The sequence below is a fragment of the Mustela nivalis genome (assembly GCF_964662115.1).
Source record: "Mustela nivalis genome assembly, chromosome: 16".
NCBI classification, from domain to species: domain Eukaryota; kingdom Metazoa; phylum Chordata; class Mammalia; order Carnivora; family Mustelidae; genus Mustela; species Mustela nivalis.
Genome location: NC_139035.1, coordinates 5408941 through 5421894, shown reverse-complemented (window position 1 = coordinate 5421894; position 12954 = coordinate 5408941). Strand labels below are relative to the sequence as shown.

Here is a 12954-nt window from a genome sequence, read left to right as displayed (position 1 = left end):
CTAAATGTAAGACCTGAAGCCATAAAAATCCTAGAGGAGAACACAGGGAGTAATTTCTTTGACATCAGCTGTAACATTTTCTAGATGTATCTCCTGAGGCAAGGGAAACCAAAGCAAAAATAAACTATTGGAACTACATCAAAATAAAAAGCTTCTGCAGAGCAAAGGAAACAACCAACAAAACTAAAAGACAATTTACTGAACGGGAGAAGATATTTCCAAATGACATATCTGATAAAGGATTAGTATCCAAACTATATAAAGAGCTGATATAACTCAACATCTGAAAACCAAATAATCCAATTAAAAAATGGTCAGAAGACATCCAGATGGCCAACAGACACATGAGAAGATGCTCAACATCACTGATCATGAGGGAAATGCAAATCCACCTCACTCCTGTTGGAATGGCTCAAATCAAAAGCTCAAGAAACAAGTGTTGAGTTCAGTAACTCATCAGTTGCATATAATGATGATATACTATAAGTTGGCTAATTGAATTTAAATTTTTAAATAAAGGGCACCTGAGTGGCTCAGTGGGTTAAGCCTCTGCCTTCAGCTCAGGTAATGATCTCAGAGTCCTGGGATTGAGCCCCGCATCGGGCTCTCTGCTCAGCAGGGAGCCTGCTTCTCCCTCTCTCTCTGTCTGCCTCTCTGCCTACTTGTGATCTCTCTCTCTCTCTCAAATAAATCAATAAAATCTAAAAAATAAATTAATTAATTAATTAAAAAAAAAGAAACAAGTGTTGGCGAGGGTTTGGAGAAAAGGAACATTCATGCCCTGCTGGTGTGAAGGCAACCTGAGGCAGCCAATGTGGAAGACGGTAGGCAGGGTCCTCAAAATATTACAAATAGAACTACCCTTGGGGCGCCTGGGTGGCTCAGTGGGTTAAAGCCTCTGCCTTTGGCTCAGGTCATGATCCCAGGGTTCTGGGATCAAGCCCCATGTCGGGCTCTCTGCTTAGCAGGGAGCCTGTTTCCTCCTCTCTCTGCCCGCCTCTCTGCCTACTTGTGATCTCTGTCTGTCCAATAAGTAAACAAAAAATCTTTTAAAAATAGATCCAGTAATTGCACTACTGGGTATTAACCCCAAAAGTACAGAAACACTAATCTGAGGGACTTTTGTACCCCTGTGTTTATTGCAGCATTGTTTACAATAGCCAACTCTGGAGGCAGTCCAAGTGTCCATGAACAGATGAATGGTTAAACGTAATGGAATATTATTTAGCCACGAAAGAGAATGAAATCTTGCCATTTGCAACAACATGGATGGACCTGATCTAGCAGGTACAATGCTAAGTGAAGTAAGTCAGTCAGAGAAAGACAAATACCATATGATTTCATTCATATGTGGAATTTAAGAAGCAAAATAAAAAGAATTATAGGATTGTTGCCAAAGAAGTCAGCTAGAAAGAGACTCCAAAGGCCAAAATCTGGGACTAGTTGAGCATCAAAGTAAGTAATGACAACAAGGGATTATAACCCAGGAGATAAAATAGAAATAAAATAGAGCCCATAGAGATTTAATCAACTGATGAGTAAGTTAAAACTCTGATGAGAAATGGGATGTTTACATGGTCTCTAAAAACCTCTCAGAAAAAGAAGTTACTTATTGCAACAGGAAAACGAGTAACTTTAGAATGGAGAAAACTTGCAGGCACCACTTTCATCCAGTGACCAAAGTTCACATGATCAGTAATAGGGAAATTAAAGTCCTGGGCCACCCCATAGGATCAACCAGAAGAACACAGCTTCATTTCTGCGATGCTCTCTTTAAAAACACATGAGTTTAATCATGAAGAAATAGCAGACAAACCCAAATTGAGAGACTTTCTATACAATACAGACAGAGATAGCACATGTAACTAGATGCAAGGAATAATTCTGAACTAGATGCTCTTGCTCTACTAGATATTACGGGCTAATGGGGTCTAAGGGTATTGATGCTGATTTCCTGATATTGATGACTGTATTGCAGTCAATTAGGAAAATATCCTTATAGGAAGGAAATGTACATGAAGTATTCTGCATATATAATTCGCATTCAGGGTGATGGAGCATTTTGTTGGCATTCTCAAATGGTTCAGGAAAAAAAGTCCTTTGTATTTTACTTAAACATTTTTTGTAGGTTTGAGATTATCTCAAGAAAAATAGTGGAAGGAGAAAAAATCCAGTGCAGGGATACCATAGCATCCCACCACCTTCCTGTGTATGTGTGGCATCTCCAGGCGCACCGTTCCTAGAGCCTTCCCCAGTCAACGGTGGCGCGGTCGCAGGACCAGCCATCTGAAGAACCAATCCCCCGTTTTCTGGAACTGGGAAGACATTGGAAGGCCCTTGTTCTTCCCACCCTCAAAGTAGGATATAAGTGTTTCTAAAATTCCTTATTTGGAACTTGGACTCTCTTCAGTTCATCTCTGAATGAGCTTTAACCCTTTTAGAAGTAGAACGCATCTCTCTTCACCCTCTAAGAAGGTGCGGGGGGTACAGAGGGGAGGGGGTGGAGAGAGTCAGAACTCGGTAAAAACAGGAAACCATAACTGCTTACAGGTGAAGACAGATGTGTGGGTTATTCTTCATTTGCACCTCCCCCTCTCCCGACCTTCTCTTTCCCTTTCTTCCTTGATTTTTACTCCAAGAGGCTGATCCCCACAGAAGACATGACCTGACGGGCAGGGTGGAGACTGGTGTTTCCTCCCCCGCCCGCTCCCCGCATCGGTGCTGCTGTTCTGACCTTGGCATCTCTCTGTGACTCCACCTCCCATTGGAAACCCCTTCCCCTGTCTCTGGCTCCTACTGGGTCCTGGAAGGGTTCGCCCCCTTCTCTCCCCTTGTTCTTTTGGGCATTGGGAAGGTGGTGGCTTTCCCAAATTTGAGGAATAGGCTTTCCCACAATAAAAGACAAGGCCTGGGCTGTACATGGTGGCCTTAATAAAAAAGCTACATATACTGCACGAGTACCTTCTTTTCATTCAAGAAGTGGCTTCCAGTTAAGTGATTTCAAGGATAAATCCAGTTTGTTTCAGGTTAGACTTGGGGAAGCTGTGAGGACAGAGGAGGAAACAATGGAGGTGTACTAGGTGGTTTGATGGTTCAATATAGTCACTGTTTCTCCTTGAGAAGGGCGGTGGGCCCCTGTTCTGATGACATGTGACTTGCTCCGGGCCACAAAGTAGGAGCAGAAGGAACGGAACCCCTGGCCCAGCGAAGTTTCATGAGTCTTCTCAAAGTCCCACCTTTTCTTTTCTCTCTGCTATGAGATGCACCTTCCTAAGGGCTGCGTGGATGTTCAGCCCGCATCCTGGAACGGGGAAGGCGTGGAGAAGGCTGAGCTAGAGGCAGCAGGTCGTGTGAGCAAGAAGTGACCCTTCATTGTCGTCCGCCACTGAGACTTGATGTCGTCACCAGGACATAAGTTGGCTTAAGCCGATGAATACGAAAAGACAGCTTGCATTGAAAAATAAATAAATAAATAAATAAATAAATAAATAAAAAGGAAAAATTGTTTTTTAAAAAAGCACGAGCTGATGGTAAACCCACTTTGCACTATATCCTGGCTCTCTCCCACAACTGGAAGTCGGCCAGAAGAGAGCCAATCTCCGTGAGCAAACTCAAGAGCCAACAGCAGGTGTCCCAAGTAGGTCCTTCCCCCCCGGACAGCACTTCCAGCAGGGATGAGGCATCACCCTACAAGTGCTCAGGGCCCTGACCCAGAACCTCCAGGAATGAAGCAAGGCTGGTGAGTCTTTCACAATCGCCCCAGATGACATAATGCTTGGTGAGGCCCACCGGTGTAGAGAGGACATTTCCTTGAAGATCGCTGGCTTCCCTTGTTCTGAGGCCATGTTCAATAAGCAACTGAGGGCACAGTCGTCAGGGGGTGAGAATGCCTGGGGCAGGTCTGGTCGGCTTAACAGCAGCAAATAGCAAAGTGACATTCGGTGTTTATTCAGCTTGCTAAAACTCACTGGGCCTCAGCTTCCTCGACTGTAAAACGGGAATAATAATAGCACCTAACTCCCAGAGTGAGGATTATGAGCTCTGTGGAAAGTGTCCGGAGCAGTGGCTGGCCCAGAGCAAGTGCTGTCCGAGTGTTCACTGTTAGTGTTGTACATCAGACTCTGTGAGGTTGGTTCATGTCACTCTGCCTTTGAAAGCCAGTGCTGCGGGGGCATGCACTAAAGGAACTGAAGAACAAGCCCATAAAGAGTGGACTGATTTACCAAGTTCATGGTACTTGGAAGGGACCTCTCCGGGCAGCCAGAGTCCTTCCTCAGGGGATAACACGCATGCCTCATCTCGCCATGGGCCGTGATATTTGAAGCTGTAAGTAAAGATTGTAAGAAAAACGGTTTCAAATGGCTAACAAGTGTCTAGCGCACGATCTTCCCTCAAACAATGATGACCTTCTCCTCAAGCATGCTAAGTCTTTGTACTGTTGGCCAGAAACCACGCATTGGAAGGGAATGCCCGACAGCCTAAGGAGACTGGGATCGCGGACTCTGACTATGAGAGAAACCGCAGTCATCTCATTCCCACGGTTTCTGCACTGAAATAAATTCAGCCTTACCAGCTGATCACGTGATCTGAGGCTCGTGTAGGAGAACCGCACACTGGGTACGGACCTGTCAGCACCACACCTTTTCCACTTGTAAAACCATTGGTTTTCCTTCAAGATGGAGACCAAACATCCCCTCCTCTTTGGAGCTTTCTTGAACTCCCTCAGGGTCCCCGCTGTGTTCCCGTGGTATCTTCTCCATCTCCCATAACTATGTTCCTGTCACCTCCATTAGACTTCAGCTCCTCCTGAGTAACGGTGTCTGGGTGACCTTTCTAGACTGTGCAGCCGGCACAAGGTCCGGCACATAGTAGGTGCTCATGAAAGATTTGTCATTAAATCAGTACAACAGATCCTGATTGAACGTTATCGAATTAATGTGATGGGTACTGATTGCCCTGATTTCCTTACACGAGCCTGGCGCTAAGGCATGTGAACCTTCAGAGCCTTTCCAGAACAGAGGAATAAGCCAGTCCAAACTGGGGGAGGTGGCCACCCCCCTCCCTCAGCTCTGTCAAGGGCATGCTTGGAGAACCTCATGCTATGAGGACGAAGGCACTTCAAAGTAGGTAGAGGACCAGGAGATGACCTTGGGCAAGAAACGTTGACACCAAACAGTATTTAGTCAACAGACATTGTCCAGTGCCAGCAGGTGGAGGCCGTGAGAGAGACTCAGTTCCTGCCCTCACCAACCCTACAGGCCTAGGCGGAGACAGACCACGGGAATGACAGTTCTGCGTGACCGGTGTTGGGACTGGAAGGGGAAGGGACAGGGAAGGGCCTTTGAACGTGTGGCAGGAGAGACAATGTCGGAGGCGAGAACCAGCTGTGGATCATGCTGCTTTGAGGAGGGAGAGCCACGTGTTCTGTCCCACGGCAGGAGCGGGCGCGTCGCCTCCTCCTCTCTCAGGAGGGGCGCGTCTGGGGCATCACTGGCAAGAGCCTCTCCACCCTCTTCCCTGGAGCCTGTGGACGGATCACCAGGCCCGCCGCCGCCCGTCTGACACTTTGCCTGAAATATCCCTCTGCTGCCGGGGAGGGTCCGTCCTGTCCCGGCCGCCCCCAGAGACAGCGCCTGACCCTGCTGCGGCCACCGGCAATGGAACCCACAGATCTGACCTTCTACTCCGCTCCCGCCCTGTCACCTTGCCTCGCCGCTCCTGGGAAGCAGAAGAGGCGTGCGGTAAGTAGACACAAGCCCAGGAGACGTGCGCGTTCCCTCGGGGTGAACAAACCCCGCAGGAAAAAAGAAGTAAGAATATCCACTGACATTTATTATTACTGATAGCACTTGAATGAAGCAAAGAATTTAACAAAATATGTAAGATATATATGTGTGTATAAATATACTTTTTTTTTTTTTTTAAATCACAAGTGGATGATAGATTTAAGAACTGCTTTTCTGATCATCCAGAAAAGACAACGACGTTTATTTAACAGGAAACTGCATTTGGGTGAGATTAGCCACAGGGCCACGAGCCCGAAGCAGGGACATGGCTCCGACAGTGGGCGACAAGACGGGCGAGCAGGGGGAGGGGGGAGTTGCGAGTCTACAAACATCAGAGAGACCAGAAAGGGGAAGGCGCCCAGATTCAGCTGGAGTGAGCCCGGCTGGGGGGCTCCTGGGATGTGGGGGGTGGGAATGGGGGAGGGGGAGGGAAGTGCAGCCCAGGCTGCGGCCCAGGGAGCTCAGACGTTGCTTGAGGGATGGGCTGATGCTCAGGTTAACTGCTCAGGAGCTGGAGACAAGGTGACAAGATTGTTCCCATGTGTGGGGGAGACCAGGGTCTGGTTATCGCTGGGATTTGACAGGCCAGTTGGGGCCGGTGGCGATGGAAAGCGCATCCGAGCCGGAGAGAGAAAGTGATGGGCCGCTGAGGAAGTGTGCAGGGGAGCAGAGCCGGCCCTCACGGAGGGTTTCGGGAGATGAGCTGGAAAGGGAGCTTGGGGCCAAAGTGGTCCCGAAGCAGGAGTTTTCACTTAGGTTTGATAAATCGTAGGGAGTCCTTCCCCGACTCATGTATCCAACAAGTATGTACCGTGTGCAACCCAAGGGCTCCCCCAGGTGCCGCGTGTGTGTGTGTGTGTGTGTGTGTGTGTGTGTGTGTGGTGGGGAGCAGAGCCGCTCCCGTTCTGCTGAGGCTGGGGCTGCCTCTGGAGACTTCGGGTCGCTCCCAACCAGGAGCCCCAGGCTCCGTCCTGTGCCTGGGGAGCCCTGCCAGCTACAGAGGTAGGTGAGGCTGCGGCCTGGTCCCGGCTGAGGGCCAGGCTGTGAGCCGGGCACGGCAGTAGGAAGGGGTCACGCTGCGGGGGAGGGCGCTTGGCAGGGTCAGTCACCGGTAAGGCCCCCCTAGCCAAGCCCTCCAGCAGGGGACGCAGGGAAGAAGCGTCCCGTCCGTGGCCGGGATGGAGGGCGAGGAAAACGGAGCCAGGAGGGGGGGGGGGGGCAGGCGGCCGAGGGTGGCCGGGATGGAGGGCGAGGAAAACGGAGCCAGGAGAGGGGGGGGGCAGGCGGCCGAGGGTGGCCGGGATGGAGGGCGAGGAAAACGGAGCCAGGAGGGGGGGGCAGGCGGCCGAGGGTGGCCGGGATGGAGGGCGAGGAAAACGGAGCCAGGGGGAGGGGGGGCAGGCGGCCGAGGAATGGACGCCAGTCTTCGCCCCCCTCAGCCTGCGGCGGGCTCGTCACCGGTCGGCGTGGCCAGGGGACCCCCGCCCCCTGCTCTTGCGGTCTTCCTGCCCGTAGTCGTCCTCCTCCTCCCGCTCTGTCTGAAGCTCCCTCACCTGCTCTGGAGGCTTCTGGTAGATCATCCGATTCCTGGGAGCAGTGAGGATGAGGGGAAGGGTTTGCCCTCACTCAGGCTGGGGAGCTGGGCCTAGAGCTCCCTAGGGGAAAAGCAGCCCTTGGACCTGCCGCCCCTACCCGTGCCGATGCGAAGGGCCCCCGGGCTGCAGGCTGGCTCCGAGTGGACAGCAGGTGGCAGCTAGGTGGCTCCTGAGCTCAGAGTGTTAGAGGGGCAGTCTGGTTCCACCAGAGCAGGAGGGACGAGCTCGGCCCCAGGCTGGCCCCCGGAGGCCACAGGAAGCCTGGGCAATCACGGGCCTTGCAGCCAAGCACCAGGGCTGCGAAGCCACTTGGAGGCAGCTGTCCCCACGGGCGGTGTGAGTGCAAAAGGTCACGAGGAGCGGTGACACTTGCCCCCACTCCTGCCCACAGGCTGTCCGCGAACACTCACGGCTTTGTGTCCTCAGCCTCGCCCTTCCCCCGGCAGCAGCAGCAGTAGATGACAACGCCCAGGACGATGAAGGCTGCAGCCAGGCCCCCCGCGATGCCCGCATACAAGGCCACGTTCATGGAAGCTGCAAGAGACAGAGCAGGGCAGCTGCATCTCCCGAGGCGTGACCTGAGCCCAGGCCTCTGGGGATGAGGAGCCCTGGTGAGGGAAGCCTCTGGACGGGCCCAGCCTTCCTCCCAGCCCAGGGAGGGCTGCCAGCTCCCAGTAACACCCCGGGAAGGGCCTGGCCTTGCAGGGAGGAGACGGGGGTCTAGAGACACTCGTCAGGATGGAGTGGGCGCAAAGACACCCAGGCTAATAGATCGGTGTCCCAACTCTCCCTGGGCGACCCAGGCTCCTAAAAAGTCCCCAGCTGTCTGCCATGCCAGCTCTGGCTCTGGCCTGTCCTTGAGCGGGTGCGGGGGACCCGCCCCAGAAACTAGGGTCCAGACTCTGTGGCAGCTGACTCTGGACGCTTCCCTCATGCCCACTGAGTGGCCCTAAAGGCAGGCAGGGCTGAGCAGGTCTCCAGAAGTCAGTCTGAGGCTCTGCTTCCCAAGAACCAAGGGAACTGGCCTGACCTCTAGGCAGGGGAGCATCCGACAGAGGTCACCCCAGGTTACCCTGCCAGCTGGTGTCCCTACAGAGGCTCCCCAATTCACCACCACCAGGTCTCCCTCAGCTGTCTCTCTGGACCCCGCACCAGTGACCCGGCCTCCGTCAGACCGAGGCTGACCCCCCCTGCCCCCAACCCGCTCTTACGAAGTCTGATGGCCACGGTGATGTTACAGGACTCGGTCCCCACCTCATTGCTGGAGGTGCAGATGTAATAACCCGACATGTCCGTGGAGATGTTCTTCAGAGACAAGATCTGGCCTGCGACTGGGAAGGAAGAACAGGGGGACGAGGCACGACTGGTCGGTGAAACACCGAGACACCTGGAGGCCCGAATTCCCAGGAGGACACAAGCGCGGCCGTCGACCTCGTCTATGTGGAGAGAGCGTCCGCCTCGAGGCCTCCCAGGACGACAGCAGGCGGGTCGCACAACCCTGCAGTGCTTAGAACGGAGTCAGGCCCCTGGGTTCGAAGCCTGGTTCTGCCAGATTAATTTTGTGACCTTGGCCCAGGAACTTAGCTTCCCTGAACCTTAGCTTCTGTATTTATAAATAACAAGAGTCCGTGTGAGGCACGGCAAGAGGGAGCATGAAGCGGGGCAGTGATCAGTGCAGGCCGGCCTGAGAACACGCGACCTGTCGCACGTGCACGGGAAACATAAAATGCATATGTATTACCTCAAAGTGCTTTCTAACAAGAAGGTATGGTCATAACCACTTTTCTGCTCTTTGGAACCTGTGTCCTTGAGCTTGGACTCGTGGAAGAAGTCTTTGAGAAATCGAGACCAGTCCAGCGTCCTCATGAGAATCCTTCCTGCTAAACCTGGGATCCGGTGAATTCCTCTACCTTGAAAGCGAGAGCTTCATGCTCAGACGTCTTTCGATGCCCTGTCCTCAAAGACGCTTTGTCACAACTGCTGTTTTGAGTGGAGAGTTAGACACCTCTGCCTCTGTCTGCAGCAGAGGGGGCCTCGTGAGATCCTGCTGCACCAGGCAGCTGGATTTCATCCAGGGAGATGCTGGACCCGGCAGGTGGGACCCGGTCACAGCACGGCTCAGACATTCCAGAAGTGGCTCCGAATCTTCAGGAACGAGTCCAGGCTTCCTCCGACTCCCTTATTTCCCTTAGTGTTATACCCTCGAGCTCCATGTTGTTGCAAATGTCAAGATTTCCCTCTTTTTTATGGCTGAATAATATTACATTGCATACACATAACACCTCTCTATCCATTCGCCTGTGGGTAGACACTTGGGCTGCTTGCGTATCTTGACTCTGTAAATAATGCTGCTATATGGGGTTCCCCGGGGGCTCAGTCGGTTAAGCCTTTGCCTTCGGCTTGGGTCATGATCTCCAGATTCTGGGATCAAGCCCCGCATCCGGCTTCCTGCTCAGCAGGGAGTCTGCTTCTCTCTCTCTCTCTCCCTCTGCCCCTCCGCACTGATCATTTTCTCTCCCTCTCTCAAATAAATAAATAAGTAAAAATCTTTAAAAAAAATAATGCTGCTATAAAGGGATGCATGTAAACCTTTGAATTTGTGCTTTTGTATTCTTTAAGTAAATACCCAGTAGTAGGATTACTGGATCAGAGTGTAGTTCTGTTTTTAGCTTTTTGAGGAACCTCCATACTATTTTCCACATATGTTGGAATTTAAGAAACAAAAGAAATGAACAAAGGGGAAAAAAGAGACAAATCAAAAAATAGATGCTTAACTCGAGAGAACAAACTGATGGTTACCATAGGGGAGCGGGTGGGGCATGGGTTAAATAGGTAATGGGGGTTAAGGGGTGCCCTTGTGATGAGCACAGGGTGATGTATGGAAGAGTCACTATCCTGCACAAGCAGAACTAATATTACATGGTGCGTTAACTAATTGCAATTAAAATAAAAAGGTAAAAAACCCGAACAAATCCAAGCTTCTGAATAGTATCACAGGGTTACAGATCTGGTCCTACGCTTACCTTAGCTTTGTCTCTGGCCAGTTCCCCACTGTGCGGCCACTCCACCCCGCAGCCCCCACCCCTGCCACGGCCTCCAGTCTCTTGCCTAATTGCATCTGGTGTGGGTTTCCCTTGTCTGGATGTGCTCCTCCCTATCCTTCCTCAAATGTGCGGTCCTGTGATTTTTGTCAGCAGTCTTGTCTGGGAAGTGGAACAAATACTCAATCTCCAAGGTCACAGAGGTAACCAGAGGCTTGGAGAAATTAAGGTACTCGCCAAATGTCACAAAATTAAGAAATGATAAAGCATAACCAAAATGCTGTTTTAGGTCTAGAACTCTCTGGAGCAGTTGACAATTTTCCATTTTCCTACGTATCATAAAAAACAACGTAGGTTCATTATGAGAATGTGTCCATGACACGAAGCTATTACTTGCAGTCGGTTGAGTGGAGGAAGCCTCAGGGGCCTGATCGCGATAGCCCTGCACAAGACGAAGACAGTCTCTGTCCCCGCGTGAAGGGGACAGACAAGAAACCAGGGTGGTCACAGGTAATCAGTTAGAAACAGAAATGCTACTTGAGCTTATGGCAAGGGAGTTTAATCTCATCTGAAGGGTCAGGGAAAGCCGGTATAAAGAACAAAGAATGAAAAAACCATCCATAATTTCACCAGCTAGAAATACCAGCTGATGATTTGGGTTATTTTCTTCCTATCTTTCCCTATGTACTTTCTTCAGATTGTTCCCTAGAAACCCACAGCTGTCTTTATTTTCTCGATGCTCTTTCTCTATAAAATGCTACTGCTTCTACCCTAGAATTTCACGCCTCAGAATGTTTTCTGGAATATTGCTTACCTGTGACAGTAACATATGGTACTAAAAAAGCAGTCCATGACCAAAGCAAAATTTGAAATCAGTGAAAGAGGGTTAAATACGCTTTTTAACAACAGAACTCTCAGAGCTTCTAATGTGTTAATAAGCATTGCGTGTCCCTAAATGGTGATGATAGAATAATGGTCTTCTTTTCTTTTTAATTTTTTAAAAATTAAAGTTAGCTAACATACAGTGTATTATTACTTTCAGAGGTAGAATTTAGTGATTCATCAGTTGCATATAAAAGCCAGTGCTCACGAAGTGCCCCCAACGCCACCACCCGGTCACCCCATCTCTCCACCCACCTCCCTCCAGCAGCCTTCAGTTGATTTCCTGTCGTTAGGAGTCTTGTAACTCCCTGTTTCTTTCTTTTTTTCCCAAAGATTTTATTTATTTGTTTGTTTGTTTATTTATTTGAGAGCACACAAAGGCAGGGGGAGCAGGAGAGGGAGACGCAGACTCCCCGCTGAGCAAGGAGCCCGATGTGGGGCTCGATCCCAGGACCCTGTGACCATGACCTGAGCCAAAGGCAGAGGCTTAACTGAATGAGCCACCCAGGTGCTCCTTCTCTCCACTTTTATCTTATTTTTCTTTCCCTACTGCTAGTTCATCTGTTTGGTTTCTTAAACTCTAGATATGAGTGAGATCATGTGGTATTTGTCTTTCTCTGGTTGACTTATTTCGCTCAGCATAATACCCTCTGGTTCGATCCACCTTGTGGCAAATGGCAAGATTTCACTTGTTTTCATGGCTGAGTAATATATATCTCATCTTTTTAAAGAATCATTTTTTAAATTTAAATTCTATTGATTAACAGTGTATTATCAGTTTCAGAGGTAGCGCTCAGTGATTCATCAGTCTTCGAGAACACCCAGTGCTCGCGGCCCTGGGCCCCCCTTATCATCCATCACCCAGTTACCCCATCCCCAACCCCCTCTCCTCCAGCAGCTCTCAGTTTATTTCCTATCATTAAGAGTCTCTTTATGGTTTGTCTTCCTCTCTGATTTTGTCTTGTTTTATTTTTCCCTCCCTTCCCCAATGCTCCTTTGTTTTGTTTCTTAAATTCCACATATGAGTGAAGTCACGTGATGTGTCTTTCTCTAGACTTACTTTGCTTAAGGTGATGCCCTCCAGTTCCGCCCACAGCACTGCAAGTGGCAAGATACCATTTTTGTGATGGCTGAGGAATATTCCATTATATATATGTATGTGTCTGTGACACTGGATTCAAGCCCCTGGACCCCCCACCTTCCAAACGGTGGCTGCTCTTCTACTTGTAGACTGGCAATATTTGTTTACTCAGAAACTCCGATCGAGGTTTCGGGTGTTCCAAATGATTTGAGAACTATCTAGTTGTATTCGAGGGAGGAGACAGACTTAGGGTCCTCCGGCTCCTCTACCATCTTAACTCCTTCTCCCTGACAGTCTTATTTCCTAAATGAACTGGATTTTTCTTTTAAGAGGCATCTTGGGGCACCGGAGTGACTCATTCTGTTGAGCACCCGACTCTTGATTTCGGCCCAGGTCATGATCTCAAGATTGTGAGATAGAGCCCTGTATCAGACCCCACACTCAGCACCGAGTCTGCTTGGGATTCTCTCTCTCCCTCTGACCCTCCCCTGCTCACTCGCTTTCTCTCTCAAATAAATAAAATCTTTTAAAAAATAGAGGCATATTGAAGGAACACACTTTGGGAAATG

At 50.1% G+C, this 12954-nt stretch overlaps 1 protein-coding gene across 2 annotated transcripts in view; it reads right to left on the bottom strand.

The window, feature by feature from the left end:
• Positions 1-7194: 7194 nt before the first annotated feature.
• GPA33 (glycoprotein A33) overlaps positions 7195-12954 on the bottom strand; it is a 44175-nt gene continuing 38415 nt past the window's right edge. For both annotated transcript variants that reach the window (XM_082702786.1, XM_082702787.1), the window contains 3 exons: positions 8593-8712; positions 7792-7915; positions 7195-7373 (listed from right to left, as the gene is read on the bottom strand). In XM_082702786.1, coding sequence (XP_082558912.1) covers positions 7241-7373; positions 7792-7915; positions 8593-8712 — 377 coding nt within the window. In that variant the 3' untranslated portion in view covers positions 7195-7240. The remainder of the gene's footprint in view (positions 7374-7791; positions 7916-8592; positions 8713-12954) is intronic.